We start from the raw sequence: 27,542 nt of genomic DNA on the forward strand, positions 1-27,542 counted from the left end.
GTCTCCTTGGATAGAGTAAACTATAGTCTAGAATTCCTTTTTGTTTGCAGTTAAGGTAGAGAGAGAGATTCTGCTTGAGTTAGAGCGGATGGTAAGGCAGGCCCTTGACAGTATTACACATCTTCTCCCAGGTACTCAGGCAGGCATCGGTCAGGCACCGTCTCATGTGGGGCGCTACCAATGCGCTTAGCATCTCATATCAGGTTAGCTATGGCTCAGGCCAGTATGGTTGAACTTTGCCGTCTACCCGTGACTCAACACTCTAAGAAAGCCTAGTTCATATATCTAGTAAAGCTTCCAGTCCATCACTGAGAGAAGTCAGGAACTAAACAGGAACTTGGAGGCAGGAGCTGAAGCAGAAACCACAGAGAAATGCTTACTAGCTTGCTCAGTTTGCATTTTTGTTTTGTTTTGTTTTGTTTTTCGAGACAGGGTTTCCCTGTAGTTTCTAGAGCCTGTCCTGGAACTAGCTCTTGTAGACCAGGCTGGCCTCGAACTCAGAGATCCGCCTGCCTTTGCCTCCCGAGTGCTGGGATTAAAGGAGTGCACCACCACAGCCCGGCTCAGTTTGCATTTTTATACCCAGCACCATGTGGCCAGGAGCATCATGGCCCACAACAGGCAGGGTCCTCTCATAGCAATCATTAATGATGAAAATGCTCTACAAATTTGCATACAAACCAATCTGATGAAGGAATGACTCCAGTTTATTTCAAGTTGACAAAAACCAGCACAGACATGTACACAACACTGGGCTGGAGACTGAACAGAGCTTCATGTAGGCCAGGCAAGCATCCTATCAACTGAGTTACACTCCAGTCCAGGATCTTTTTAAGTTTTTTATATTGGTCTTTGAGCCTTTCGATTATCCTAATAAAAGGCATGAAATATGAATTTAGCACCATAAGCTATATTAATTCCTCTTTCCAGCACTGGCTTAAAGGTCTAAGTTTTTTCCATAAACTAAACATATTAACATTTGTAGACTGGCCAGTGAGAGTTGCTCAGGAATGAAGGCAAAGCCCTAGAGAAGGAAGCAGGCAGATGTCCACTGACCCTAGTCGGTAAGAACTGTCATGATGGTCACCTAAGGGGAATACTGAAGGATTCCTTTTTTAAATGTATATGAGTATTTTGCCTGTATGTATGTATGTCTGTGAACCACATGTGTGCCTGGTGCCTGCAGATACCAGGTATCAGACCCCCTAAAACTAGACTTATGGATGGTTTTGAGTCACCATATGGGTGCTGAGAATCAAACCCAGGTCTTCTACAAGACCAACAAGTGCTCTAAACTGTTGAGCCATCTCTCCAGCCCCTCCCCAATTTTTGAAAGATTCTTAACTGTCAGGTACACAGTAAATAACAGGTAACACAAAATGTTTTTTCCTATAAAAACTGTATTCAGGCCAAAACATTTAAATGCATGACCAAAACCTGCTATTTTATCAAGAAGGATATTGTTATGTCCTCTAAGAACAGTCATTTACTTCTTGGGAAAAGGATGTCTACTTGGTTGTCACAGTTCCATCATGTCTACTTTCTTTGTAAGTTCAGCTTCAATGGCATCCTAGAGAAAAGAAATAAGCCATAAATGAAGACATGATTAAAATAAGAGAAGTAGAAAAGGAAAGCATTAAAACAAATTTTGTTTATTTTTTGTAGTCCTAGAGACCAAATTGAGGAACTTACATAAATTAGTGAAGCCCTCTACTGCTGAGCTACATTGCCACCCCTTGGTGTGTGTGGCGTTTGCATGTGTGTGCACATGAGTGTCTGATACTAGTGAAGCCTTCTACTGCTAAGCTACATTGCCAGCCCATGTGCATGCATGTGTTAGTGTATGTAGTTTTGAGAGTCTTGCTATGTAGCTTTAGTTAGTGTCAAACTTGAAGTAATCCTCCTGCCTTGGCCTTCTGAGTACTGAAATTTTAAAAATACTATTAAGAATTTCAAATGTGCTTTTAAATATTCACTTGCTTTTATACCAACCCATCCTTCTCCACTCCAACTGCCCTGTTGTGGAATATTAGTTGAAGATGTGCTACATTTGTTTATGCTGTGGAGCATTTGGTTAATGACGCAAAAATGTGCTGTATTCTTTTAACTCTGTGATGCTGTGTTACTTTGCCTGTCTAAAACACCTGATTGGTCTAATAAAGAGCTGAACTGCCAATAGCTAGGTAGGAGAAAGAATAGGCAGGACTGGTAGGAAGAGAGAATAAATAGAAGGAGAAATCTAGACTTAGAAAAGATAAAGGAGCAAGAAAAATAGAAGAGAAGGACATCAGGGGCCAGCAACCCAGTTACACAGCCAGCAACGGAATAAGAAAAAAAGGTACATAGAATAAAGATAAAAGCCCAGAGGCAAAAGGTACACAGGATAAGTTAAAAAAAAAAAAAAAAGCTGGCTAGAAGCAAGTCGAGCTAAGGCCAGGATTCATATGTAAGAATAAGTCTCAGTGTGTTTAATTGGGAGTTGAGTGCTGGGCCCCCCAAAAGAGCTAAAGAGAAACAAGAACAACACTCCCCAGTTCTCAAACTCCTAAATGACTGTACTCGGCCTAAATAAACCAACCACTCTCTGCAAGTTTCTTCTCCCCACTCCAGTCTGCCTCATACCCTGGTTACAGAACTGCCGTCCCAAAGCACTGGCCTCATCAAAAAGTAAAACCTTGATTACTTTTTTGACTTTTAAAAAAAAAGGAACAAAGCAAATAAGAAAAATGAATAAATAAAAGCAAAGAACTCAGCAACTGTCACCAGTCTCTTGCAGCTTCTAAGATCAAGTCTATATATAAGGCCCTTTACAAATTTTTTAAGATTTATTTATTTATTATGTATACAGTGATCTGTCTGCATGTATACCTGCAGGGCAGAAGAGGGCACCAGATCTCATTATATGGATGGTTGTGAGCCACCATGTGGTTGCTGGGAATTGAACTCAGGACCTCTGGAAGAACAGCCAGTGCTCTGAACCGCTGAGCCATCTCTCCAGCCCCGAAATATTTATTTATTTATTTATTTATTTATTTTTAAATATTTATTTATTTATTATGTATACAATATTCTCTCTGCATGTATGCCTGAAGGCCAGAGAGGGCACCAGACCTCATTACAGATGGTTGTGAGCCACCATGTGGTTGCTGGGAATTGAACTCAGAACCTTTGGAAGAGCAGGCAATGCTCTTAACCACTGAGCCATCTCTCCAGCCCCGCCCCGAAATATTTATTTACTTTTATGTGCATTGGTGTTTTGCCTGCATGAATGTCTGTGCAAGAGTGCCAGACCCCCTGGAACTGGAGTTACAGACAGTTGTGAGCTGCCATGTGGGTGCTGGGAATCGAACCCCGGTCCTCTGTAAGAACAGCCAGTGCTTTTAACCATTAAGCCATCTCTCCAGCTCTCCTTTACAATTTCTATCACAAACCCTGTCTTGGGCTATGTATGCCCAAGCAGTTGCACCTCATCGCTTGACACAGCTTAGAAATCTTATTATCTCAATTTAATAATTGCTAATTAAAAAAGGGAAAATGAAGGAAGGAAAATGGGAACTACTTACTAATTCTCTCTTTGCCTCTTCAATTTTCACTTGAGCAAGAGATGGATTCTTAAAAAGGAAAACAAAACAAGGAAAGGTCTGATGAGAAATTTCACACGGGCTCTTCAGGATGCTGTTGGCACTATTTTGGGAAGCTCTAACCTTCAAGAGGAAGAGGTCACTATGGGCGAGGTTTTTCAAGACAGGGTTTCTCCATGTAACAACCCTAACTGTCCTGGAACTTGCTTTGTACACCAGACTGGCATTGAATTCACAGGGATTTCCCCTGCCTCTACCTCCCGAGTGCTAGGATTAAAGGCATGTAACCCCACTACCCAGTCCTATAGGAGCCATTTTCTTTTAATTAATTAATTAGTTAGTTGTTTTTTTTTTTTTTTTTTTTTTTTGAGAACAGGGTTTCTCTGTGTAGCTTTTTGGAGCCTGTCCTGGAACTCGCTCTGTAGACCAGGTTAGTCTTGAACTCACAGGGATCTGCCTGTCTCTGCCTCCTGAGTGATAGGATTAAAGGTATATGCCACTACCTCCCAGCTTATGGAGGCATTTTCTCAATTGAAGTTACCTCCTTTCAGATAACTATAGTGTGTGTCAAATTGACATCAAACTATCTAGCACAAGATTGGTTCCTGGTTTCTGGATTGTTCTCTGCTTCCAGGTCTGCCATGTTGTACTGACCTGTTCCACCTGCCTTTCCCACCACTATGGCTAAAACTATGAAAATGTGAGCTTTGCTGCTAAATGAGTCTTTACTCCCTTAAGTTGTTTCTGTGAGGGATCATGGTCACAGTGATACAAACAAATACAAAAAGGAAAGTCACTTCACAACACAATCCCTTCAAAAGGCAAGGAAAGTTAGCGAGAGCACCCAGCACACAGACAATACTGAAATTTACCAATAGCCATGTGTGTGTGTGGGGGGGGGGGCATGTTAAGACAGGATCTTGGTGGGAAAGATGGTTCACTAGGTAATGGCACTTGTGCCAAACCTGGGGATGAGTGAAATCCTTAGTAAGAGAACCAGCTCTGGCCTCCACACATACTGTGACTCTCACCCCCCATCCCCCAAAAGTAAATGGACCCAGACAGAGCCCAAACTGGCCTTGAATTCAAGACCTCAACCTCCCAAGTGCCGTGGTCAGAGATATGGTCCACCATGCTAAGCACACCACTGTCTTTGTTTTGTTATTCAGATACAAAATTTTATTCTGTAGTCAAAGCTGTCTTAGAACTCACAGTGATCCTCTGCCTCAGCCTCCAAGTGTTCAGATAATAAGTGTGAGTCACCATTCTCAGTTCTGCCATTGATTTTACACCCTTGGAACACAAACACACTATGCTCTGATCTCTTAGTGTCTTTAGAGAAGGTTTGAAGATGAGATGAGACTCCAAGAAAGCCCCTAATAACAATTACCGGCATTAAATCTAAATAGGACTCCAATTTCTTCTTCAGGGGTAAAGTCTGCTGTTTTAGTTCCACAAGTTTCTGGAAATGAAAAGAGAAATATCCACAAAACAACTAAACAGTGCTCATTTCTGAAATAAAATGCAATAAAGCATTACTATGTAGGTATCTGACTAAGACAGACTCTTGGCTTCCTGAAGGTTGGCAAGCAATCTACCACTGAACTACACTGTCCAACCCACAGGTATTTTAAATCAAAGAACTTCAAACAGATCAGCTCATTTCTAATAGAAACAATACTTTCCCAAATGTTTAGAATAAATTACATTCCTACTTACACAGTATAGGACTACAGAGGCTAACAATATGGTTAGGGGTAAAGCCTGGTGAGCTAAGGTTTTTCTATTTTCTTTTAATTGTATTTTATTTTATGGTATAAGGTTTTTGTTTGTTTTGTAACCTTTTTATGTGCCCCTAGAGGTAAGAATAATGTACTGAATCCCCTGGAACTAGAGTCACAAATGGATGTGAGCCACCGTGTGCTAGGAGACAACCTGGGTCCTCAGCAAGAGCACAAGAGTCTTAACCACTGAGCCATCCCCCCAGCCCGTTTCATTTTTTACGTTTATTTTCTGTGTATGAGTGTTATGCCTGCATATATGACTATGAGTCCTATGTATTCCTGGTGTCCACAGAAGCAGGTGTCAGTCCCCTGCAAGTGGAGTTATAGACAGTTGTGAGCCACCATGTTGGTGCTTTCTACAAGAGCAGTCAGTGCTCTTAATGGCTGGGTATCTCTCTAGCCCCTGATAAACTAAGTTGGATCCCAGGACCAATGTGGGGAAAAGAAACCAAACTCCTCTAAATTGCATGTGCTGTGTGGAAGCTGGAGGTTGACACTTGGTGTCTTCTCAGTCACTCAACACCTTATTTTTTGAGACAATGTCCTTCACTAGACATGAAGCTCACTGATAAGCTGGACTACCTAGCCCAGCTCATTATGTTACCTGTGACCCCTTACCTACACTCAGACGTGGTGAGAGGACGGGAGCCAAGTGTAAGGGCTTCAGTGTCTGACTGAAGCTGGAGCTGCTGCTCAGTAGTTCCGTAAACTTGGGCACATTACAGATCCTCTCTGTAGTTCCCTCATCTACATAAAGGGACTGATAACACAGAAACTGCCTGTCTTTAGCCCCTCACTCCCCAGTGCTGGGTTTACAGACATGTGCAGTCACACCCAGCTTTTTCTTTTTTTCTTTTCTTTTCTTTTTTTTTTTTTTTTTGGTTTTTCAAGACAGGGTTTCTCTGCAGCTTTTTTTTAGAGCCTGTCCTGGAACTAGCTCTTGTAGACCAGGCTGGCCTCGAACTCACAGAGATCCGCCTGCCTCTGCCTCCCGAGTGCTGGGATTAAAGGCGTGCGCCACCACCGCCCGGCTCACACCCAGCTTTTACATGGGAGCTGGGGACCCAAACTCAGGTAAGCACTTTCCCAACACTGAGTCATCTCCCTCACCGTGGGTCCTGCATCGTCTGCTGTCCACCAAAGAACACAGTAGAAGGCCCTCAGGTCTTAAGACTTTTTAGCCTTTAGAATCACGAACAAAATAAACTTCTATTTTAACTGCTCATAAATGATCCAGTCTGGGATATTCTGTGACAGCAGCAAAGGACAGACTAAGACAGGAGGTTTACCTCTGAAAGTGCCACTAGTGACCGATGGGACAGAGACATATCCATGCCTCTGGCTAAGAGCTGCTCCTGCAATGTGAGGAAAAAAGAGTTCAGCTGAAAAGTCCATTTGAAAGAAACTATCATGAAAATGTTTTCAACATGCAATAAAGAATGCTTCGGATGACTAATTAAAAAGCACACATGCATCTAAGCTAGTTTGTGTGACTTGTGAATCCTTTCTGCACTGAGACATGGCGAGAAGATGGGTGCCATGTGTAAGCATTTAAATGCCCGACTTTGAACCTGCAGCTGCTCACAGTTACATAGATGTGGGCAAGTTACAGACTTCCCTGCAGTTCTGTCATCTACAGATACTACTTCCTACTGGGAGGACAGCGGTCTGAGAGGCTAGCTAGACACAGCTCTTCATACACACCTGTGCAGCTTTGATTCCAAATCTGAACTCTGCTGCCTTTGCTTTCAGGAAGTCCATGTTCTGAAGACGACTGTCAACTTTGGCCCTCTCTGCAGACAGATGCAGCTCTGCCTTCTTGAGATCTCTTCCAAAAGTAAAATTAAAGCATTTTTCTTCCCAGTAAACAATTATTTAAAAAAAACAAGAAAATCAACTCCCTCTTTAGGGATTTAACTCTGGCTTAGTCAATATAGATAATCTATTTGGCAGCTGTTCCACAAGTTTACATCCCAGACTACATGCATTCTTTAGGGCATTTACCCCTCCATGTTGCCAGTGTGGGACTTTTCTGAACATGGAAACATTAACATTAATCTATAACAATTATCCTTGGAACAACTAAACATGTTATTAAAAAAATGGTTTAATATATGCTAAGCCAATTTGAAATACAGAATTCCAAAGACCTCTCTACTATATGTGACATGACACAGTGCCTACTACATACATTTTATTTGTTGAATACATCTGTATGTGACCAAATTACTCTGCCTTTACATAAATGCTAACCACCAGCTCTAATCTCTGGGCCAGTAAGAATCTAAAGACTCAGCACCAAAGCGGGACATTAGAGCGACAGAAAAAATATACCAAATATCTGTCTTTAAATTATATGATAGTTTGTGAGTACAAAAATTTGAAAATTATAAAACTACACATTTTTAATAAAGCAAAAATAAATATATGGGTAATAAACTATATAAAGTAAAATATGAAAATCTGTACCTAAGCCCCCCTGAATTGTTCAGGCAGCCATGTACTTAAGTGGCTCCTGCTTCAGCCTTCCAGTAGCTGGGATTACAGTCCTGTGCCATCATGCCTGGTTTGACAATGTCCTACTAATGCTTTATAATTGAAAAGGTCAACATTTCAACTCACTCTCGTAGACATTTTTCTAACACTAATGTTGCAGTCAGATTTTTTCCAAGTTTTCCCAATTCAAGATTAATTTCTTCACTTTTGGATTTGGTATGAAAAAGGTCAGAAGTCAAATCATTCACTGTAGGAATAAAACTGAAAGAGGAACTTGGTTACACAGACGAGCCGAGGATAAGCACTGCTAAAAATGATCTCCAGAGTTCACACTGCTCCATCCACTTATACAGCTGACAACACGCTGTTCCCATTGCCTGAAATGCCCGACAGCAGGCAAAACTCCCTTTTTCCCTAGGTAGGCTGAGTGTGGTGGTACACACCTTTATTCCCAGGGCTGGGAGGCAGAGGCAGGCAGATCTCTGAGAGTTCAAGAACCCCCTGGTCTGCAGAGTAAGTTTCAGGCTAATCAGGGATACATAATGAGGCCATGTTTTAACAAAATAAAAACAAAATCAACAAACAAATACCCTAAGAAAAAACCCAAAAACCTCTCAAGTAAGATTTACCCATCCTGAATTACTGTCCTTTATCTGTGCTTGCCAGGGATAGCGTCCTTAGTCTTAGCACACGAGTCTAATTCATGTACAGAGCAACTGTTACAGGGTGGCAGAATTCTCTCCACTGTTCTCTCTCATTTGACTAAGAAACTGTCTTTGAAGGTCATGTCTAGCTCCCTATTCATCTCTGTTTTCCTAGTACTAACACCTACATAGTTGTGATTTGGTCTACACTACTGCTGCCATGTAGTCTACATGTTTTTACACTCACAGCCCCACTCTTTAAGCATTATATAAAACCCAAACCTCTCCACTGGCAGTTACGCACAGCACACTTCTGTGTACTTGGGTGGTATAGTCAGCTGCAGTAGTAGTCCTAGCTAACAAAGGCCACCAACAGCAGTCATATGGCTTTTGGAGTCAGATTTGCTGAGTCCAAACTCTTCAGATTCCTCTGAGAACGGTAGAAGAAGTAGATCATTATTTAGGTGAAAGGTCTATCTCAAACAATGAGGGTCTTCAGCATGGTGGTGATTGTACATGCCTTTAAACTCAGCACTCAGGAGGCAGAGGCAGGTGAATCTCCGTAAATTCAAGGCCAGCCTGATATACAGGGTGAGTTCCAGAACAACCATGGCTACACAGTGAAATCCTGTCTCAAAAAAAAAGGGGGGGCTTAACTTATTTAATGATTTAATCTTGTATATGACCAAAACATGCTCAACCAGGTCATTTAACCTACTACTGTTCTGCTTGTTTGGTGGTAGGCGGGTCCTCACATACTATACACTGGCCTCAAACTCCCTAAGTGGTTGATGATGACCTTGACTTTCTGATCTTCCTGCATCCAGCTCCTGGGTGCTGGACTTATTCCAGGGTTATGCCCACATACCCAGTCTACAGCTGTTCTAGTTTGTTCATTAGTGCTGTGGCAAACACCAAGACCAAAGCAGCATAGAAGAGGGTTTATTTTAGCTTACACTTACAGATACAACACTTAGGGAAGTCTCAGGGCAGGAACTCGAGCAAAAGCAACAGAGGAACACTGCTTACTGGCTCCATCTCTCTGTCTTCTGCTCAGCTATCCTTCTTATGCAGTCCAGTGCCGCCACCCCCGTCCCCGTACTGTTGTGCTAACTAGAACTCAGCGCACGCAAACCAACACACAAACCAACAACAAAACACCCCATCCAAACCAATCAACAAACTTAACAAACGAAAAAAATCACCTCAGCACTTTTGCATTTATTGTTAATTTTCTATGCAGAATTACAGTGAGAACCAAAAAACTCCTAAAATCAAGGCCTTACAGTATATTCTCCTATGCAAACACAGACCAAAACCATTACAATATTTACCTTGCTAGTGAAGTATCCTTTGTTTCCAAGGCTACTGCACTGTCAACCAATGCATTTAGAAACCTGGAACCAGTGTTAGACAGAGCGGCAGGGGAAAAATTCACACTCTCCATGAGAAAGTCCTGAAGATGTTTGGCTGAAACGAAAAAATTTATAGTGTCTCAGATGTTTTGTCTTTTTTGTTTTTTAAACTTTTATCATAGTTTTTTTTTTAAAAAAGATTTATGTGAGCCAGGCATGATGCTGAAAGTCTTTAATCTCAAACTCCAGAGGCAGTGCCACCCAGAATCAACCAAAACCAAAACAGGACACCTCTGATTTCAAGGCTAACTTGATCTACACGGAGAGTTCCAAGAGAGCCAGGGCTACACAAAGAAACCCTACCTCAAAAAATTATTATTATTATTTTATTTTTAATTATGTATATGTGTGTCTGCACTTTGAGCACAGGTAGAGTTGTGAAGTGTCCAGTGGGTTGTGTTGTTCAATCCTCAGGACCCACACAGTGGAACACAGAACTGACTCTCCTGAGCTGCTCTCTGACTTCCACAAGCTCATGTACCCACCCCTCAAAAGCAGTAAGTGAAATTAAAAAAAAAGAAAGAAAGAAAACAAGGTATCACTATGTAGACCTGAAATTCACAATGTAAACCATTAGAGCCTTGAACTCAAGAGATCTGCCTGCCCCTGTCTCCTGAATGCTAGGACTAAAGAAAGCCACCCTATCCATAAAATAAGTGTAATTTAGCTGGATAGTGGTGGCGCAACCCTTTAATCCCAGCACTGGGGAAGCAGAGGCAGATAGATCTCTGTGTGTTCAAGGTCAGCCTGGTCTACAAAATAGTTTCCAGAACAGCCAGGGTTGTTACACAGAGAAACCCTGTCTCAAAACACTTAAAACCCCAAAAATCCAATTTCAAAAGACCATATTATGAGAATCCAAATAAAGGAGTAAACATGGAAGTTTTGCACACCAAACACACTCTGTGCTAATTTTAAAAGACTATTGGGCTGGGATTAAAGGCCCAGCATTCAGGAGGCAGAAGCAGGCAGATCTCTGTGAGTTCGAGGCCAGCCTGGTCTACAAGAGCTAGTTTCAGGACAGGCACCAAAGCTACAGAGAAACCTTGTCTCAAAAAACAAAAAAGAACAACAACAAAATACTATTGGAAAAAGTATATATGAGTTAGAATTAAATATAACTACACTATATTCAAAATATCATATAGGGGGGCTGGAGAGATGGCTCAGAGGTTAAGAGCATTGCCTGCTCTTCCAAAGGTCCTGAGTTCAATTACCAGCAACCACATGGTGGCTCACAACCATCTGTAATGGGACCTGCAGGCATACACACAGAATATTGTATACATAATAAATAAATAAATTTAAAAAAAAAAAAAAAAACAAAAAAAACCCCAAAATATCATATAGGGTCTGGAGAGATGTTCAGTTTGTTGCTGTGGTTGCTGTTGTTTGTTCTGAGACAGGGTCTCTCTATGTAGCCCTGGTTTTCCTGGAACTCTCTATCTAGACCAGGCTATACTCGAAACCCACCTGCCTCAGCCTCCCAAGTGCTAGGATCACTCAGCTAGAGCACTTGCTCTTGCAGAGGATCTAGATGCAGTTCCCAGGACCCACACGGAGTCTTATAATCATACTAACTCCAGTTCTGGGGATCCAACACCCTCTTCAGACCTCTACAAACACTAGGCATCAAAACACTTTTACACATAAAATAAATCTAATATTTTCCCCAAAAATATATATAACAAATGTCCCACACTTGGTTAAACATACGGCAAACAGATCTTACTTCCTCTGTTTGGTGCACTGTCATCCTCAAAACTTTTTGTTTAAGCAGAATGAGCATAAATTTATTAAGAAAAAGTAATAAAGAACCCTAGCGTGAGAGGAGTTCCAAAGAAGGAATGTCCCAGAAAGACTTTTGTCCTTCCCTTTGGCTTTGTACCCTGCTCTCACTCTTCATTTCTCCACACCAACAAAAAGAGGGCTTTTTTGAGACAGTCTTGCCATGTGATCCAAGCTGACACTGCATTCCCGACAATTCTCATGCTTCGCCTTCTGAATGCTGGGATTAACAAGCTTTCACCATCAAGTCTGTCTCCGCAGGAAATTTTAAAGCAGGTCCATGATCCACAGCCCCTGGTGATTTGTCCAAGTCTCACACTTTAGGGCTGCTGCCTCTAGCGTCTGCGCAAGCTCCGGAAGGGGAGAAAACTACAAGCATCTTTCTTGTTTCTAATGTGCTTTTGTTCTGGTTTTTGAGACAGAATCTTACTATGCAGCCCAGGCTGACCTTGAACTCACAGATATCCTCCTGCCTCTGACTCTAAAGTGTTGGGGTTAAAGCCATTCTCCCACCAACCCCCACTCCAGCAAATTTAATTCTCTTTTAGGATTCACTGTTTTACGAGCAGAGTACCAATAAAACACACTATAGTAAATTCCTAATTTGGAAGTTACTATAATGGAGCAGAAGTCAATTGCCCCCAAAAATAATAATGGTGATAATCAATCCAAGTATCCTATCCTAATCGTGCAAATCTAGCTACCACTACGACCTCTTTCAGAACTCGGCATTAACTCACCTTCTGACTCATACTCATTTGCTTTCTGTTTTAAGTCCTCTATTACCAGGCAGATGTCCCTGTCCCGGACCCTGTTGCGTTCTGAAAGGTGATACAAAATTTCTGTCGTCCGTGGATTCACCTCATATTGTGGAATGGGATGGTCTCCGAATATTTTTTTCAACCACGCAGCAACCTAACCATGAAAAGGTAAGCTCTGTTATAATGACACAACAGAATCCGACAAAGCAGGGCTCCGCACTCAACGTTTTGTGTGGCTATTCCGGGGTCCTGACTTGTCCACAAGAGAAAAGTCGAAATGACCAAGGACCCTCACTCTTTGCCAACGCTGCAAACGCAGCACCAGGCAAAACAAAAACAAAAACCAACAACAACAAATCGGAACAAAAACCCACGACTGCCTCACTTGGAAGATCTTAATGAGTGTGATGTAAGATCCGTGACGGTCTGAAAAGCAAGGGGTCCCCAACACATCCTAAACCCCCCAGTGCCAGGCGGCTCCAGGAGTTGGACTGAGGCTCAGGTGTTTGAATTCCAGGCTGAAGCAGCAGCGGCTGGGCTGCAAGGCGGGTTTGCCTTGGGGTCCCACTCCAATCTGAAGTGAGGGGCTGACACTGCGCTGGGACACTAGGAAACGAAGGGCATGGCCTCCTCGAGGGCCTCCCCGCCCGCAAGGGGCCTCAGGGCTCGCGGGGGCACCGTGGGATCGGGACAGAAACGGCAGTGGTGGCGAGCGCGGAGCCCGGCCGACTCAAGGCTCCGGGAGGGTTAGGCAGGTTCCCGACCCAGCTCCGGATGTCACCTGCGATTCTCTCTCCTCAGGCGCCGCCATGGCCGCCGCTCCCGCCATCTCACTCTCAAAACCTCGCGGGGAACGCCCCAGGCCCCACCCCCTAACCGTTGGGTCCGCCCCTCAGGCGCGGGAATTCTGGGAGTTGTGGTTTTTACCCATTCCAGTACCACGAACGCCTCAGGGCCTAGACTGAAGGTTTCGCAGGCTTTGCTGCATTCTTGGATCTGAGCCCTCTGTGTCATAATCCTAAAAATTAGAAGAGCTGCTAAAGGCAAGGTTTTTTTTCCTTATATTTACCTCTTCAATCAAATTGTCTTTAAAAAAATTCTTGTAACTTCTAGTTTTTAGTCTGCAGATGGTGTTGCTCCCACACTGATTGCATAAATTATTTTTGGATATGGTAGCACATGCATGTAATCCCAGAACTAAGACATTACATAGTGATATGGCAAGTTCCATGTCAGCCTGAGCTATGGCATGAGACTGTCTCAAAGAAACAAACATACTCAAAAGGGTTGAACTTCATGGCTGGGAGTTGGTAGAGTGCTTACCCAACATGCAGGTTGGATCTCCAGCAGATCCTTTACTGTATATGGTAGTATACACTTGTAATTTCGGCACCTGAAAGGTCGAGGAAGGGTGATCGGAAATCTAAAACCATCTTCAACTACATAGCAAATTCAAGGCCAACCCCACTTACATGAAACCTGTCTTAATTAGGGTTTTTTCTTTCCTTTTTTTCCTTTTCTTTTCTTTTCCTTTTCTCTCTTTTCTGTGAAGAGACAGCATGACCACTGCAACTATTATAAAGAAAACCTTTAATTGGAGTGGCTTGCTCGTGGTTTTAGAGGTTCAGTCCATTGTCGTCATGACAGGGAGCACAGTGGTGAAAGAACCCCGGAGTTGGGAGATTCTCAAGTCTCGGGATAACACGACCCCAAGTACTCATGAGAGACCATTCTTGCTGCAGTCACACAAGGTTTATTGACAGGAACCAGCGTGCTGGGACCGAGACTCATATCCCACGCAGGGGTAGAGGAGTTCGACCCCGAGTAGCTGGGAGAAGGGGTATTTAAGGGAAGAAACCACAACCCAAAGGGGGTAGGGAGGGCATCATTGGAAGATTCGGAAAATACCAGCGATAATCATAAGGGGGTAACTCCCTGTTTCTCAAGATTGTTCTTCAAGATTATAATCTAACTCTGTGGTCACCCAGTTCCTGGAACAAAGTTACTGAACCAGCCAAGCTAGATTTTTGGCTCTACTCTTCCTGCTAGGGGAGGGGGATCTGGATTTATTCTGGTCTTTCAGTGGCATGCAGGCAGATGTGGTGCTGGAGTCAAGAATGCTACATCTTGAAGGCAACAGGAAGTCAACTGACAGTCATACTTAGGGAAACTTGAGCAAAAGAGACTTCAAAGCCCACCCCCAAAGTGGCACACTTCCTCCAACAAGGCCACACCTCCTAATAGAGTCACTCCTTTTGGGGACCATTTTCTTTCAAACCACCACAAAAACTTATCTCAAAAAAAAAAAAAACCAAATTAATTTTTTATTGTACTCTGGCATAAGAGTTGCAGCAATCTTAACATTAGTTTCTGCTATCAAGGATCTAAATGTCCTTAAGATTTATTTATTTAAGTTTTTATGATTTTGTTACATTTCAAAATTGTTTGTTTTGGGGGAGTTGCTGCTAGGGTGTCAAAGCACAACTTTCAGGAACAGATAGATTCTTGTTGTGGGATACACAACTGTACACTGTGAAGATGTGTTGCTCTCATTGTTAATTAAAAGCAGATTGTCCAACGGTTAGGCCAGATTTGAGGGACAGGAGAATGCTGGGGAGAAGAAGGGTGGGGACAGAGGAGACACCAGCCAGATGGGGAGATGCAGCATGATGGGTGCATAGATGAGGTAACGGGGCCTTGGGACAGCACATTGATGAATAGACATGGGTTCGTTTACAGACATACATGGGTCTAATCTACATGGGAAGTAGAGAAAGACAAGATCTCCTGAGTAGATTGGGAGCATGGGGACCATGGGAGAGGGTAGAAGGGGAGGGGAGAAAAATATATAGCTCAATAAAAACAATTATTCGTTTAAGTTGTAAGCGCTGGCAGGAGACAAGCCTATGCTATCAGTCGAGCATCCATAGTTAATAAGAAGTCTCTGTGCATTTGGAAAGGACTGCTGAGACACAGAGAAGCTCCACCTATAGATTTTCTACTTTCAACATGTGGGTCCCTGAGGTCAAACTTAAAGACAAAACTTGGGATCGAGGCTTGAAAGCAAGCACCTTTACCTACTGGGCCATCTCCGTAGCTCTTTTTATTTATTTTTGTTTGATTTGAGGCTTTCTCATGTGGCTAATCTGGCCCCAAAGTTGCCATGCACCAGAGAACGACGTTGAATTCCTCATACTTCTCCATGCATATTTCTCCTGTATTTCACTCTGTCAGGATGGCCTTCTACTTCTGCTCCCTTACTTCCAGCTCCCAAGTATGGAGATTACAAGTGTCTGCACTGTAGGAGGCTGTTGTGTGGGACCCCAGTTCTGTTCTCAGCACCCACACTAGGTGTTTCAAATACACCGGAAACTCTAGTTCCAAAGGATCTGATGCCTGTTCTGGCCTCTGAAGGCACTTGCAAGCATGCAATGCACACACCTCTTTCTCACACACAAATATACACAAAATAAAAAAAAAATAAAATCTTAAGATGGGTGTGGTGGCACATGACTTTATTCCTAGTGCCTGGAAGGCAGAGTCCTTACAGGTGGCTCTCTATAAGCTCGAAGATAGTCCGTTTTACATAGTACGTTCCAGGACAGGCAGGTCTACATAGAAAGACCCTGTCTCCAAACAAACAAACAAACAAACAAACAAACAAACAAAACCAAAAAACCAATAACAATAATAAAATAAATCTTTAAAAACCCTGTGAATAATATATGCTGCTCTCCAATTTCATAGAGTAGGTATAGGATATGTGTGTGTGTGTGTGTGTGTGTGTGAGAGAGAGAGAGAGAGAGAGAGAGAGAGAGAGAGAGAGAGAGAGAGAGAGAGAGAATACCTTATTTCTATTATATTACAAAAGAGAAAATATAATCTTCAGGGTGACAAGAGTAGTTGTTGGCAGAAGAAAACTTGAGATTTATCTGAACATAGAATGGTGATTTTTGGTTTTGGACCATTCTCAGTAGGATTGTTGACCACTCAAACTCCTTGGGATTGTTAGAAATTTTGAGCCTATTTAATTTAGACAGGATTTTTAGACATTTTGAACCTATCTAATTTAGACAGGATTATTGGAAGTTTTGAGCCTATCTAATTTAGACAGGATTCTTCCTACTCCCTTCCCCAACTGGGCATTGGACACAAAGCCTGGTACACCCCAAGCAGGTTGACTACATTGAGATTTGTTCTTAGCCCCTTTACTGATGATTGATTGATTAATCGATTGACAAGATCTTGCTGTGTCCAGGCTGATCTAGAATTTGTTAATCTTCATTCTTTAACTTCCCCAACAGGGATTACAGGACTGAGTCATCAGGCCCAGCTTCCCTGAAAAGGTTCTTAGACTGAACCTTAAAGAATTTCAATTCTTTTATTTGTGCTGTCAAAACCACTATAGATTTGAGTGTTTGGGTTGGAGAAATGGAGCAAAGGTTAAGAGCACTAACTGCTGCTCTTCTAGAGCAGCAACACCTCCAGAGTCACTCCAGTACCATGGTGTCTTACAGTCTCTTCTGGCCTGTGAGGTCACAGGAACACATGGTGCACACACATACATGTAAACAAAATATTCATATGCATAATAAAATAAAACATTTTAATTAAAAAAATATTTGGGGAGCAGCATGATGGCCGACTGGGTAAAGTGCTTGTACTCCAAATCTGACCTGAGTTTGATTCTCAGGATCCACATCACGTGGAAAGAGAGGCCTGCCCTTTGGGCTTCACATGGACGCCTTGACACATGAGCATATATATCACACACTAGTAATAATAAACACTTAAAATGACGTCAGATAGCCAGGACCTGAGACTAAATCCTCAGGGTGGGTGCACTGTGCAGGAGTTACACTGCCCTGGACGGCCACAGCCCTGCGGTGTAACCCCTCCGAGACTGGTAATTCTGCTTGAAGTCTGCGCAGCGGCCCTGGTGGTGATGACAGCGACTTCAGGGTAGCTCCGCTTCTCACTTGGTCGCCTGGGGCAACCACAAGGTCGATTCAAAAGACCAAAAAAAAAGTATGATGAATACCAGGGAGGAAACTGGAAACACGTGATTCGTTCATTTTTTATTTCCAAATGTTAGAACTTATTATTTTAAAAGAAAAGGGGGAAAAAAAAAAAATGAACAATTTAAAAAAAAAAAAGATTTGCGTCCGGAGGTGAAGGCGAGGGGCGGTACTTCCGGGTCAGGTGGGCTGGCTGCCTTGACCTTCCCTCGCGCTCGGCCATTTTGTGCCAGTCGTCCGGAGGCTGCGGCTGCAGAGGATCTCTCCGATAAGCTGCGAGGATGCTGTCCGTGCGCGTCGCCGCGGCCGTGGCCCGTGCCCTCCCTCGACGGGCGGGACTGGTGAGCGCCGGGGCCTGGGCAGGCAGGCGTGGGCGCGGCTGGAGGATTCTGCGGAGCGCTGCGGGGCTGTGCCGTGCTGTGCAGCGCGGGGCTGGGGCGGACGGCGCCATCTTGCACCGTGGCTGCTGGGCTGCGCGGACAGACGGCCGCTTTTGCAGGCCTGCGGTGGGCGGTGGTGCAGGGAATCCGCGACCTCGGCATGGCGGGGCAAAGGGGTGTTAGGAGGATTTCGGTCTTGGGGTGAGGGCGGCCCGAGGTGAAGGTCAGGGTTTGTCCGCTGTCTGTCTGGCCTACTCTGAGGCTTGTTCCTGGGGTCCGGCTCCGCTGAAGGTCAAAGGAGCTGTCAGCAGCTTTGGGCCCGTGAACAAGGAGAGCCTGACATTGTCTGAAGGTCAGCAGGCCCGATCCTTTCACCTGTGCTCGGAGGTCATTTCAAGGGAAAGGAATAAATGAAAGTGATTTTTTTTAAAGTAGTTGGGCGATTGATCACTTGGTGCTGAACACGGAAAGGATCATGCAGACATGGCTAGGTGCAGAAGCAGTTTGTGTGGTTTACACTGTCAACGACGATGGAATTTTTGTAAATGGCCTAAAATTGGGAAGAAGACTTTAATGGGTTTTTCTTTTCTTTCTTTTTTTTTTGTTTCTGGACACGTTAAAAGATTATGTCTAAGAGAGACATACATGGATCTAATCTACATGGGAAGTAGAAAAAAACAAGATCTCCTGAGTAAAAATTGGGAGCACGGGGACCTTGGGAGAGGGTTAAAGAGGAGGGGAGAGGCAGGGAGGGGAGCAGAGAAAAATGTAGAGCTCAATAAAAATCAATAAAGAATATTTTTGTCCTTGAATTGTCCACCTCATGTTTAAAGAGTTGTAAAGTAGAACAAAAGGTAGGGAAATGTTGAGTCAGTGCCCCTCACTAATGATCTTCCATGATATTGAGAATAACTCTTAAAAACCTTTAAGCCCTATATAAATTTTATTATAAAAGTAATATGAATCCGAAAGACGAATTAAATACACTGATTATACTGCTTCCCTAACAAAACGCTGATGTGGTGTCTTAGTTTTTTGTTAATGGAAAAAAAGGCATTTTAAGAAAGATTTGATTTGGTTCCTATTAAAAGCTAGCCGATTCAGAGTTCACTGTGCTAATCACCGTATTGCATGTAGAAGGGGAATGCAGAGGTCCAGGTTTCACTTTGCTGTTGGACTTATTTTCTAATCTACCTGCAGCATCGTTTTGTTTACCCAGTCGTTATTTGCTTTTTAAGAAAGGTAGGAAATACACTGAGGCCTCCCCCCATTAGATAAGGGTTATCTTACTGAGATTTCCACACCTCAACTGAAATCTAATAGCAAAATAGTAAATGCCTTTAAGGGAAGAAATTTCTTAACATTTGATTCTGAAAATAAGCTTCCCATAGTCTTGTGCACCAGCAGTTTGCACACTAGATCCTCGAATCACAACATGCTTTTCCATGTAATTAAGTTTTCGACTGATAAGCAAAATTTACCATTTGGTCAGCCTAAACCCGTATTTAAACTTGTTAGTTTTATGGACACTTTGCTGCTTGTTTTGTTGTTTTTGAGAAAGGTCTTGCTGTGTTCAGTGCTGGCTGGCCTGAAACTTGCTATATAAACCACCATGGTTCAAACTCCAAGAGATCCTCTTGCCTTTTCCTGAGTGCTAGGATTACAGGCATGTACCACCATCACAACTAGCTCTGTGTGTACATGCCCCGTGCATGTGTGTATACTTGCACATGCAAGTATATGAGTGTAGCTTATGTCTGGTGAAGGCTTTTTCTAGGGTCATGTTATTTAAAGAATGTTTTGTACTAGGTCTCCAAAAATGCTTTGGGGTCATCCTTCATTGGTGCAAGAAATCTCCATGCCTCCAACACTCGACTTCAGAAGACTGGTAAGTCCATTTTTAAAGCTACACCGTGGAGATTTTTTTCCTCCCATTAAATTTTTTTCTCTTTTAAAGCATACTACAGAAACTCAAGTTTTTAAATTATTAACGTCCCATTTAAAATGTCTTGATGGGTTCTCTTTGTCTAATGAAACTATATATTTCTAATAATTTATTTTGGATGAAAACAATATACATATGTAATAAGTACCCACTCTCAACTATGAAAGATCTTTTTTTAAAACCTCATGTAAGAAGAGGAATGATTTTTTATTTATTTAATTAATTAATTATTTATTACTGATAGGCTTTTTCAAATGCAATTGCTTTTTCAAATTGCTTCTGTTTTATACCTGCAGGTACTTTAGGGATATGGGGAGCCAAACATACATAAAAAGACACTGATTGGGGAGTTTCTTTGGGGATGTGCTGGAGGGCTTTTCCACTTTTTCTGTTGGAGGTGCTGGGGGTGGAACCCAGAGCTTGGTGGGCAAACACTGCTGATCAGCGTCCCTAGCCATGTAGTGGTAATTTTAGGATAAAGGGTAAAATACATACATAGTGTATATAATAAGATGAGCACTTAGTGCCTGGGTGCTTTAAAGGGTTTATTTTGCATTTGTTCATTGAGTCCATGTATGTGTGGAGGTCAGAGGGCAGCTTTCAGGAGCCAGCTCTCCTACCTTGTGGGTCTCTGGAACTGTAACTCTATACTGGGCTTGCTGGTACCTTTACCCAGTGAGCCATCTCCCTAGCTGCCGATTATATTATTAGCTGGGAGGGGGGAGGCGCTGCATGCTTGAGATCAGAGGACAGCATTTTGAGAGAGTTTGTTCTACTACCTTGTGGGTCTTGGGGTCAAGGTTGGGATATTGGATTTGTCAGCCGCCACTTTTCTTCAGGAACTAGTAGTCTGCTGCCCTCACCGCCTTTTCTTTAATGGACTAAGGTGTTAGTAGAGTTTAGCCAAAAGTTCAGATTTTAACATATGTACAGATTCTTTGGAAATTGAATGAGAAAACAAGGTAAAGCATTAGGAAAGGTAATATTTAATTTTCGCAGCTGTTTGTCTAGATTACTGTCTGCTTGTGGAGAAGGGTTTCCTCTCATCACTTGGGAGTTTTCAATAATTTTGACAGTGATGGATATCCAGCTTTATAAAAAAAAAAGATTTATTTTTACTTACATGTATGAGTGCTTTGCCTGGGTGTATGCAAGTGTGTGCATGTTGGGTGCCCTCTGGGGGCTTCAGATCCCTGGAACTGGAGTTAGAGTTGTGAGTTGCCATTTGGGTGAAGAACTGAACCCAGATCCTCTGAAAGAGTAGCAAATGCTTTCAACCCCTGAACCATCATCTCTCCAGCCCAGGATACCCAACTTTTAAAAAAGATTTTGTATTATGTTTTAGAATGATTTTGATTGTTAGCATGAAGCCGGTTGTTGGGAAATGGTTTTGAAAAGCTGTTTAGACAAGATTATTTAAATTGGGTTTTTCTGTCTCAGGCACTGCTGAGATGTCCTCCATTCTTGAAGAACGGATTCTTGGAGCTGATACTTCTGTTGATCTCGAAGAGACTGGGCGTGTCTTAAGCATTGGTGATGGTATTGCCCGAGTACATGGACTGAGGAATGTTCAAGCAGAGGAAATGGTAGAATTTTCCTCGGGCTTAAAGGTAATTTATAAAGTGGGGGTTTGTTATTTTAAGGATCTGTGGCTTTGGTTTTCCATTTCATTTAGAGCTTGTCAAAAATTAAAAACATTTGCCGGGTGGTGGTGGCGCACGCCTTTAATCCCAGCACTCGGGAGGCAGAGGCAGGTGGATCTCTGTGAGTTCGAGGCCAGCCTGGTCTACAAGAGCTAGTTCCAGGACAAGCTCTAAAAAAGCTGCAGAGAAACCCTGTCTCGAAAAACAAAACAAAACAAAAAAAAAAATTAAAAACATTTAAGTCTCAATTTGCTGCATTTCCCCCTATTATAGGTTATAAAGAGAATAAACTAGGAAAGTTTTGGATAAGCCAAGTCCCATAGTCTCTTATCCTCTCATAAGTGCTGATAAATAAGTTGTGGCCACTGGCACCAACATTAAAACTTTAGTAAACATTGACATAAATTTCAGTGAACTCATGCCAGTTCCTTTGTAGCTGTTCAGATTGTTTGATGCAAAAGCCTTTGATTACTTGAACTAAATTCTTTTCCCAAGAAGAGTAGCTCCATTATTGAAAGCTGAGTCAGTGTGTATCTGTCCGGAGCTCTGCTGATAACTTTGTACTTAGCTATTGGAGGTTGGGGCCAGCACACTATCGTGTGCTAGTGTCAGTCAGGGCAACCTTCTGGAGGGGGTGAAAGATACTAGACTAACGCAGGTGGAAGGGAACACTACTCTTTGCTGCTTGCTGTGTTACTAATATGACAGGGGAGAGCCTCCTTGGTGTCCTTGTTCACTTGTCCCTTTTGTGCAGGGTATGTCCCTGAACTTGGAACCTGACAATGTTGGAGTTGTCGTGTTTGGAAATGATAAACTAATTAAAGAAGGCGATATTGTGAAGAGAACGGGAGCCATTGTAGATGTTCCAGTTGGTGAGGAACTGTTGGGCCGTGTAGTTGATGCCCTTGGTAATGCCATTGATGGAAAGGTGAGTTATTGCTAATTGGGTGGTAAACATCAAAACCAATTTTGAGGGTTCCTTTTTATTTATTTTTAATGCTTAATGTTTTTTACAGGGTCCAATTGGTTCCAAGACCCGTAGACGAGTGGGCCTGAAAGCCCCTGGAATCATTCCCCGAATCTCGGTGCGGGAACCAATGCAGACTGGCATTAAGGCTGTGGATAGCCTGGTGCCAATTGGTCGTGGTCAGCGTGAACTGATTATTGGTGACAGACAGACTGGGTAAAGACTCAAAATCTTCTTAAAAGTTCTAATTGGTGTTGATTCTAAGTAAATTATGTGTTTGGGTGGTAAATGCCTTGACTATAATGGGGCAGTGGCAGGTGATAAAGGCGGTTAGCAGTGGTAGCACAGTTTTGCCTAGAAATCCTGTATTTAGTGACACCTATGCCACTCTTTAAAGGAAAACGTCGATTGCTATCGACACAATCATCAACCAGAAACGTTTCAATGATGGGACTGATGAAAAGAAGAAGCTCTACTGTATCTACGTTGCTATTGGTCAGAAACGGTCCACCGTTGCCCAGTTGGTGAAGAGACTGACAGATGCAGGTACTGAAGAACGTTAGTCTAACGGCTGCTCTATCGCTGCTAATCTTGAAGAGTCTCTGTAGCCAAGACTGGTTTCACTCCAGGGAACCCAAGGGTCTAATAAAAATCAGAACAGAAATAAGGAAATGCTGTGCAGCTCCTGCAGCTCCTCCTAGCTGGAGTGCTTGTGGACTAGATTACTATTTTGCTTGGGTTGGTTTTTTTTTTTTTTAATATTTTAATTTTGGGGCAGTGGGAAAAGGTTGAAACAAGGTCTCTGTGTAGCCTTGGCTGTCCTAGAACTTCTTATGTAGACCAGGCTGGCCTCAGACTCACAGAGGCCTCTCCCTCTCAAGTGCTGGGACTACAGATGTGTGCCACCACTGCCCATGTTGATGTCTTTTCTTAAGATGGGGTCTCATGCAGCTCTGGCTAACTTTAAACAATCGTCTTGCTTCTACTTCACAGGTACTGGGGACTAGAGGCTTGTGCTTGGGGTTATGTCACAGGGTGTGAGGAAGAGTGTACTGTATCTTATCTGTCCCTGGTTGGCCTTGGACTTGTTTTAGACAAGGATAACCTGGAACTGTGCTCTTTTGTCTCTGCCTCCTAGGACTATAAGCATGCTCTATTGTGCCTAATTTATTTGGTGCCTGTGTTCAAATCTAGGACTTCAAGCCTGTTGAAGATGGGCTCTACCAACTGAGTTCTTTCACCTTTATGTGGGTTCTAGGAATTGAATTCATGTTTTCAGGCCTTCATAGCAAGCACCATTGCCCTTAGGATTCCCCACCCATTAATTTTACAGAATGAGGGCAGTGGACAATTTTGTTTCATAGCCTCTAATTTAAAATCACAGTATTGATAGCTTTGTAAAATGTAAACCTTTTTTTCTCCTCAGATGCCATGAAGTACACCATTGTGGTGTCAGCCACTGCTTCTGATGCTGCCCCCCTTCAGTATCTGGCTCCGTACTCTGGCTGCTCCATGGGAGAGTATTTTAGAGATAATGGCAAGCATGCTTTGATCATCTACGACGATTTATCCAAACAGGTCAAAGGATGTCTTTATAACTTGTATGTTTGTATTAGTGGACGTTAGCAGATGCAGCTTGCTTAGCAGTTGAATTTCACCACCTTCTTCTGTACTGCAGGCCGTTGCTTACCGCCAGATGTCTCTGTTGCTGCGCCGACCCCCTGGCCGTGAAGCCTATCCTGGTGATGTGTTCTACCTCCACTCTCGGCTGCTGGAGAGAGCAGCCAAGATGAACGATTCTTTTGGTGGTGGCTCTCTGACTGCCCTGCCAGTCATAGAAACCCAGGCTGGTGATGTGTCTGCTTACATTCCAACGAATGTTATTTCCATCACTGACGGACAGGTAACAGATTAATAGCTAAAATATTTGATTATTAAGGCACTGGTTGAGGCTAGTAAGCATGAATTAGTAAATTGTCTTTGCTTTGGTTTTTCAAGGTAGGCTTTCTCTGTGTAACCCTAGTGTATATTTATGGAGTACTGTAAACATAAAACTAAAGAGAATAGGGACTGGAGAGGTTGCTCACTGGTTAAGAGCACTTGCTGCTCTTGCAGAGGATTGAATCCCAGCATCTATTTGATTGCTCATGACCACCTGTAACTCCACTTCCTGGGTGCTAGACAGCTCTCCCAGCTGTCTGTTTAGCTGAGAATAACTGACCACAAGTCCTCCTGCTTCAGCTTCCTAGGTTTTAGGATTAAAAACATAAGCCACCCCACCTGGCTAGGCATATTTTGGTTCATTACTTTCTAGCTATAGGTAATTTTAAAGTGTATTTGAGAAATTGTGTTACTGCCCTGTTTTAGTTAGTTTGTGGAGACTGTGTCATTGTATAGTCTAGACTGGCTTGGAACTGCGTGTAGCCCAGATTGACTGGCTTTGAATCTGCAGTAGCCCTTCTGCCTTTGCCCCTGAGTGCTGGGATCACAGCCATATGCAACATGCATGAAGTTTGTTTTCAATATAAGTATCTCATTCTCCGCCCCCCCACTCCCTCCCCCATATTACCTGTTCTCAACAGTGGGTGTGTAGACTGGTGTATATCCTGAAAAGTCACTTAGCAATCTTACTCAAGTTTTGGGTCTCAGCTTTTGGCACAGTGACTTAAATTTGGCAAAAAAAAAAAAAAAAAGTTTATTTATTAGAGCTTATTATGTTTGTATTTTTGAATCGCAGATCTTCTTGGAAACAGAATTGTTCTATAAAGGCATTCGCCCTGCCATTAACGTGGGTTTGTCTGTGTCCCGTGTCGGATCTGCTGCCCAGACCAGGGCCATGAAACAGGTAATTTTACCTCACTCTGAGAGGGTGTGTGTTGAAAAGTATGTTAACTGTTTACTGCTATGTGTGACATTGAGTCATGTTCACATCAACTTGTGTGCTCAGGTGGCAGGTACCATGAAGCTGGAACTGGCTCAGTATCGGGAGGTTGCTGCTTTTGCCCAGTTTGGTTCTGATCTTGATGCTGCCACTCAGCAGCTCCTGAGTCGTGGTGTGCGTCTGACCGAGTTGTTAAAGCAAGGACAGTACTGTGAGTCCTTTTCATTTGGTCAGGTTCCTGTTGTAATTGAGGGTCTTGCCAGGTACAGTGCTGCATTATACCCCAAGATCTTCTTTCAAAGGAAAACCACCTGTTTTATTTTGCTAATGTAGTCCTTATTACCATTTGAGTATAGTGTTATGAGATTAGTATATTTAATACATCTTCATGTTGTAGGAATATGGAATTTAGCGAATTTAGTAGAACAGTAGTGTTTTATGTGCATTAGTGTTCTTGCATATATGTCTGTGAGGGTGTTGCATCCCCTGGAACTGGAGTTACAGGCAGTTATGAGCTGCCATGTGGTTGCTGGGAATTGAACTCAGGACCTCTGTAAGAACAGCTAGTGCTCTTAACTGCTGAGCCATCTTTCCAGCCTAGTGATCTTTTTAAAATATCTTGCCTAAAAAACAACCAGCAAATTTTACCACATACTGTGTTGTAAACATTACCAGGTTATAAGCCGTGCTTATAGCTATAGGTAAGGGTGTCAAGAGTGGGTGGGAAAGCCGGGTGGTGGAGGCATAGGTACAGAGTGCCAGAGTGGGTGGGCCGTGGACTGTGTCTAGTATTAAAAGAAAAAAATAGTTCTGTGACTTTGGTAAAATAGCATTAGTAATTCATTTGATGATGTGCTTGTTTTCAGCTCCCATGGCTATTGAAGAACAGGTGGCTGTTATCTATGCAGGCGTGAGGGGCTATCTTGATAAACTGGAGCCCAGTAAGATCACAAAGTTTGAGAATGCTTTCTTGTCTCATGTTATCAGCCAGCACCAGTCCCTCTTGGGCAATATCAGGTATGAATGGAGCTAGTGGCCTTTGTTGTGACTAGTGCAGTTTTTATACAGTCTTTCTTTCTCTGGGGGTTGGCTAGGATCAGGTCTTGCTGTATACTAGCCCTGCCTGGCCTTGGTACTCACTGTGTACCTGGGTTCTCAATATTTGGCAGTCTTGCCTTAGCCTTGCAAGAGCTGGACCACAGGTGTGAACTACCCACTATATTTAGGAAAGTTTAGTTATCTTTCATCTGTCTAGGTAGCCTTGGCATTGAATCTTTGCCTAGGTCATTTGTACTAGTCATTGAATCTTCTACTTTTATTTCCAAACAGGTCTGATGGGAAAATCTCAGAACAGTCAGACGCAAAGCTGAAAGAGATTGTAACAAACTTCTTGGCTGGGTTTGAACCATAAGCCCACGAATCCATGTCAGACACTGCTTTGGTCCTGTCGTTTATTCTGATAAAATCAGCTCCATTTGTAAAGGACTGCTCTCGTACTCCTGGTGTACAGAAATCACATAAATAAAAGTTCTGTATTGTGTGCTAGTTGTGTTGGGGTAGGTGCAGGGGTAATACTGTACTTGTGTGTGGAGGTCAGAGGGCAGCCTGTAGGGGTCAGTGCTTTCCTTCCACTCTGTGGGCCCTGGGACTGTAACTTGGGTCATCAGGAATGGTGCCACCATCTTGCCTGTCTTCATGTTGAGTTCATAAATTTGTTTTTGTAAGACAGCGGCTTATTTGTGTTCCCATCAGCCATGGCTGGTCTCAGAACTCACTTGAGTAGCGCAGGCTGCTCTTGTGGCAGTCTACCTGCCAGAGCTGACAAAATGCTCTCTTAACCCATTCCACTTAAATATTGGTATAGTCAGCATGGCTAGATAATTCAAGGACTGGTCACTGTAAGATTCAAAAGTGTAACCATTGTTTCTCTTGTAACATGATATTGGGGATTAAACTTGGCCTCACACCTTTGTAAGGGTTTTACCATAGGACTCCAGTTTTTGAGACTGGGTTTCATAATGCATGTTGGCTAAAACTTAATGTATATAGCTGGAGCTGACCTTGAACTCTTTATCCTCCAGCCTCCTGCTTGGCTGATTTTATTTCAGTCCTGTCTCTTGTGCCCGCCCCTCCCCCCCAAACACACCTTGAGGCAGGGTCTCTCTGTAGGCTAGTTCAGTTTGTAGCAGTTTGCATAGGAGTTTATTTATGCACCGGGGCCGCCTGATGGAGGGCTTTG

General features: G+C 43.0%; 2 protein-coding genes across 2 annotated transcripts; one reads left to right on the forward strand and one right to left on the reverse strand.

Moving 5' to 3' along the window:
- Window positions 1–686: 686 nt before the first annotated feature.
- Haus1 (HAUS augmin like complex subunit 1) lies at window positions 687–13,332 on the reverse strand. Its single transcript, XM_038332076.1, has 9 exons — window positions 13,251–13,332; window positions 12,449–12,623; window positions 9,840–9,975; window positions 7,988–8,122; window positions 7,070–7,193; window positions 6,655–6,720; window positions 4,972–5,043; window positions 3,564–3,611; window positions 687–1,570 (listed from the first exon to the last, which is right to left on the reverse strand). Exons 1-9 carry the CDS (start codon window positions 13,296–13,298, stop codon window positions 1,520–1,522), a joined length of 855 nt encoding a protein of 284 aa, XP_038188004.1. The 5' UTR covers window positions 13,299–13,332; the 3' UTR covers window positions 687–1,519.
- A 4,347-nt stretch (window positions 13,333–17,679) lies between these two features.
- On the forward strand, window positions 17,680–26,843 carry Atp5f1a (ATP synthase F1 subunit alpha). Its single transcript, XM_038330999.2, has 12 exons — window positions 17,680–17,828; window positions 19,677–19,755; window positions 21,253–21,422; window positions 22,210–22,383; window positions 22,472–22,638; window positions 22,820–22,968; window positions 23,849–24,000; window positions 24,101–24,325; window positions 25,160–25,267; window positions 25,370–25,514; window positions 26,170–26,320; window positions 26,633–26,843. Exons 1-12 carry the CDS (start codon window positions 17,769–17,771, stop codon window positions 26,712–26,714), a joined length of 1,662 nt encoding a protein of 553 aa, XP_038186927.1. The 5' UTR covers window positions 17,680–17,768; the 3' UTR covers window positions 26,715–26,843.
- The last annotated feature ends 699 nt before the right edge of the window (window positions 26,844–27,542 follow it).

This window comes from Arvicola amphibius, chromosome 5 (genome assembly GCF_903992535.2).
Source record: "Arvicola amphibius chromosome 5, mArvAmp1.2, whole genome shotgun sequence".
In the NCBI taxonomy this organism is placed as follows: Eukaryota; Metazoa; Chordata; class Mammalia; order Rodentia; family Cricetidae; genus Arvicola; species Arvicola amphibius.

What these genes read in the sequence shown, in the direction of transcription:
- Haus1 (XM_038332076.1), bottom strand. Translation starts at nt 13,298, where the DNA reads ATGGCGGGAGCGGCGGCCATGGCGGCGCCTGAGGAGAGAGAATCGCAG. An exon ending in AAGGATACTTCACTAGCAAG is followed by an intron (nt 8,123 to 9,839) that starts GTAAATATTGTA and finishes TTCCTCTTTCAG; the next exon opens with TTTTATTCCTACAGTGAATG. An exon ending in CCTATTTAGATTTAATGCCG is followed by an intron (nt 3,612 to 4,971) that starts GTAATTGTTATT and finishes TTCCTTTTTAAG; the next exon opens with AATCCATCTCTTGCTCAAGT.
- Atp5f1a (XM_038330999.2), top strand. Translation starts at nt 17,769, where the DNA reads ATGCTGTCCGTGCGCGTCGCCGCGGCCGTGGCCCGTGCCCTCCCTCGA. An exon ending in GAAGAGACTGACAGATGCAG is followed by an intron (nt 22,969 to 23,848) that starts GTACTGAAGAAC and finishes TTTTCTCCTCAG; the next exon opens with ATGCCATGAAGTACACCATT. An exon ending in AGACCAGGGCCATGAAACAG is followed by an intron (nt 25,268 to 25,369) that starts GTAATTTTACCT and finishes TTGTGTGCTCAG; the next exon opens with GTGGCAGGTACCATGAAGCT.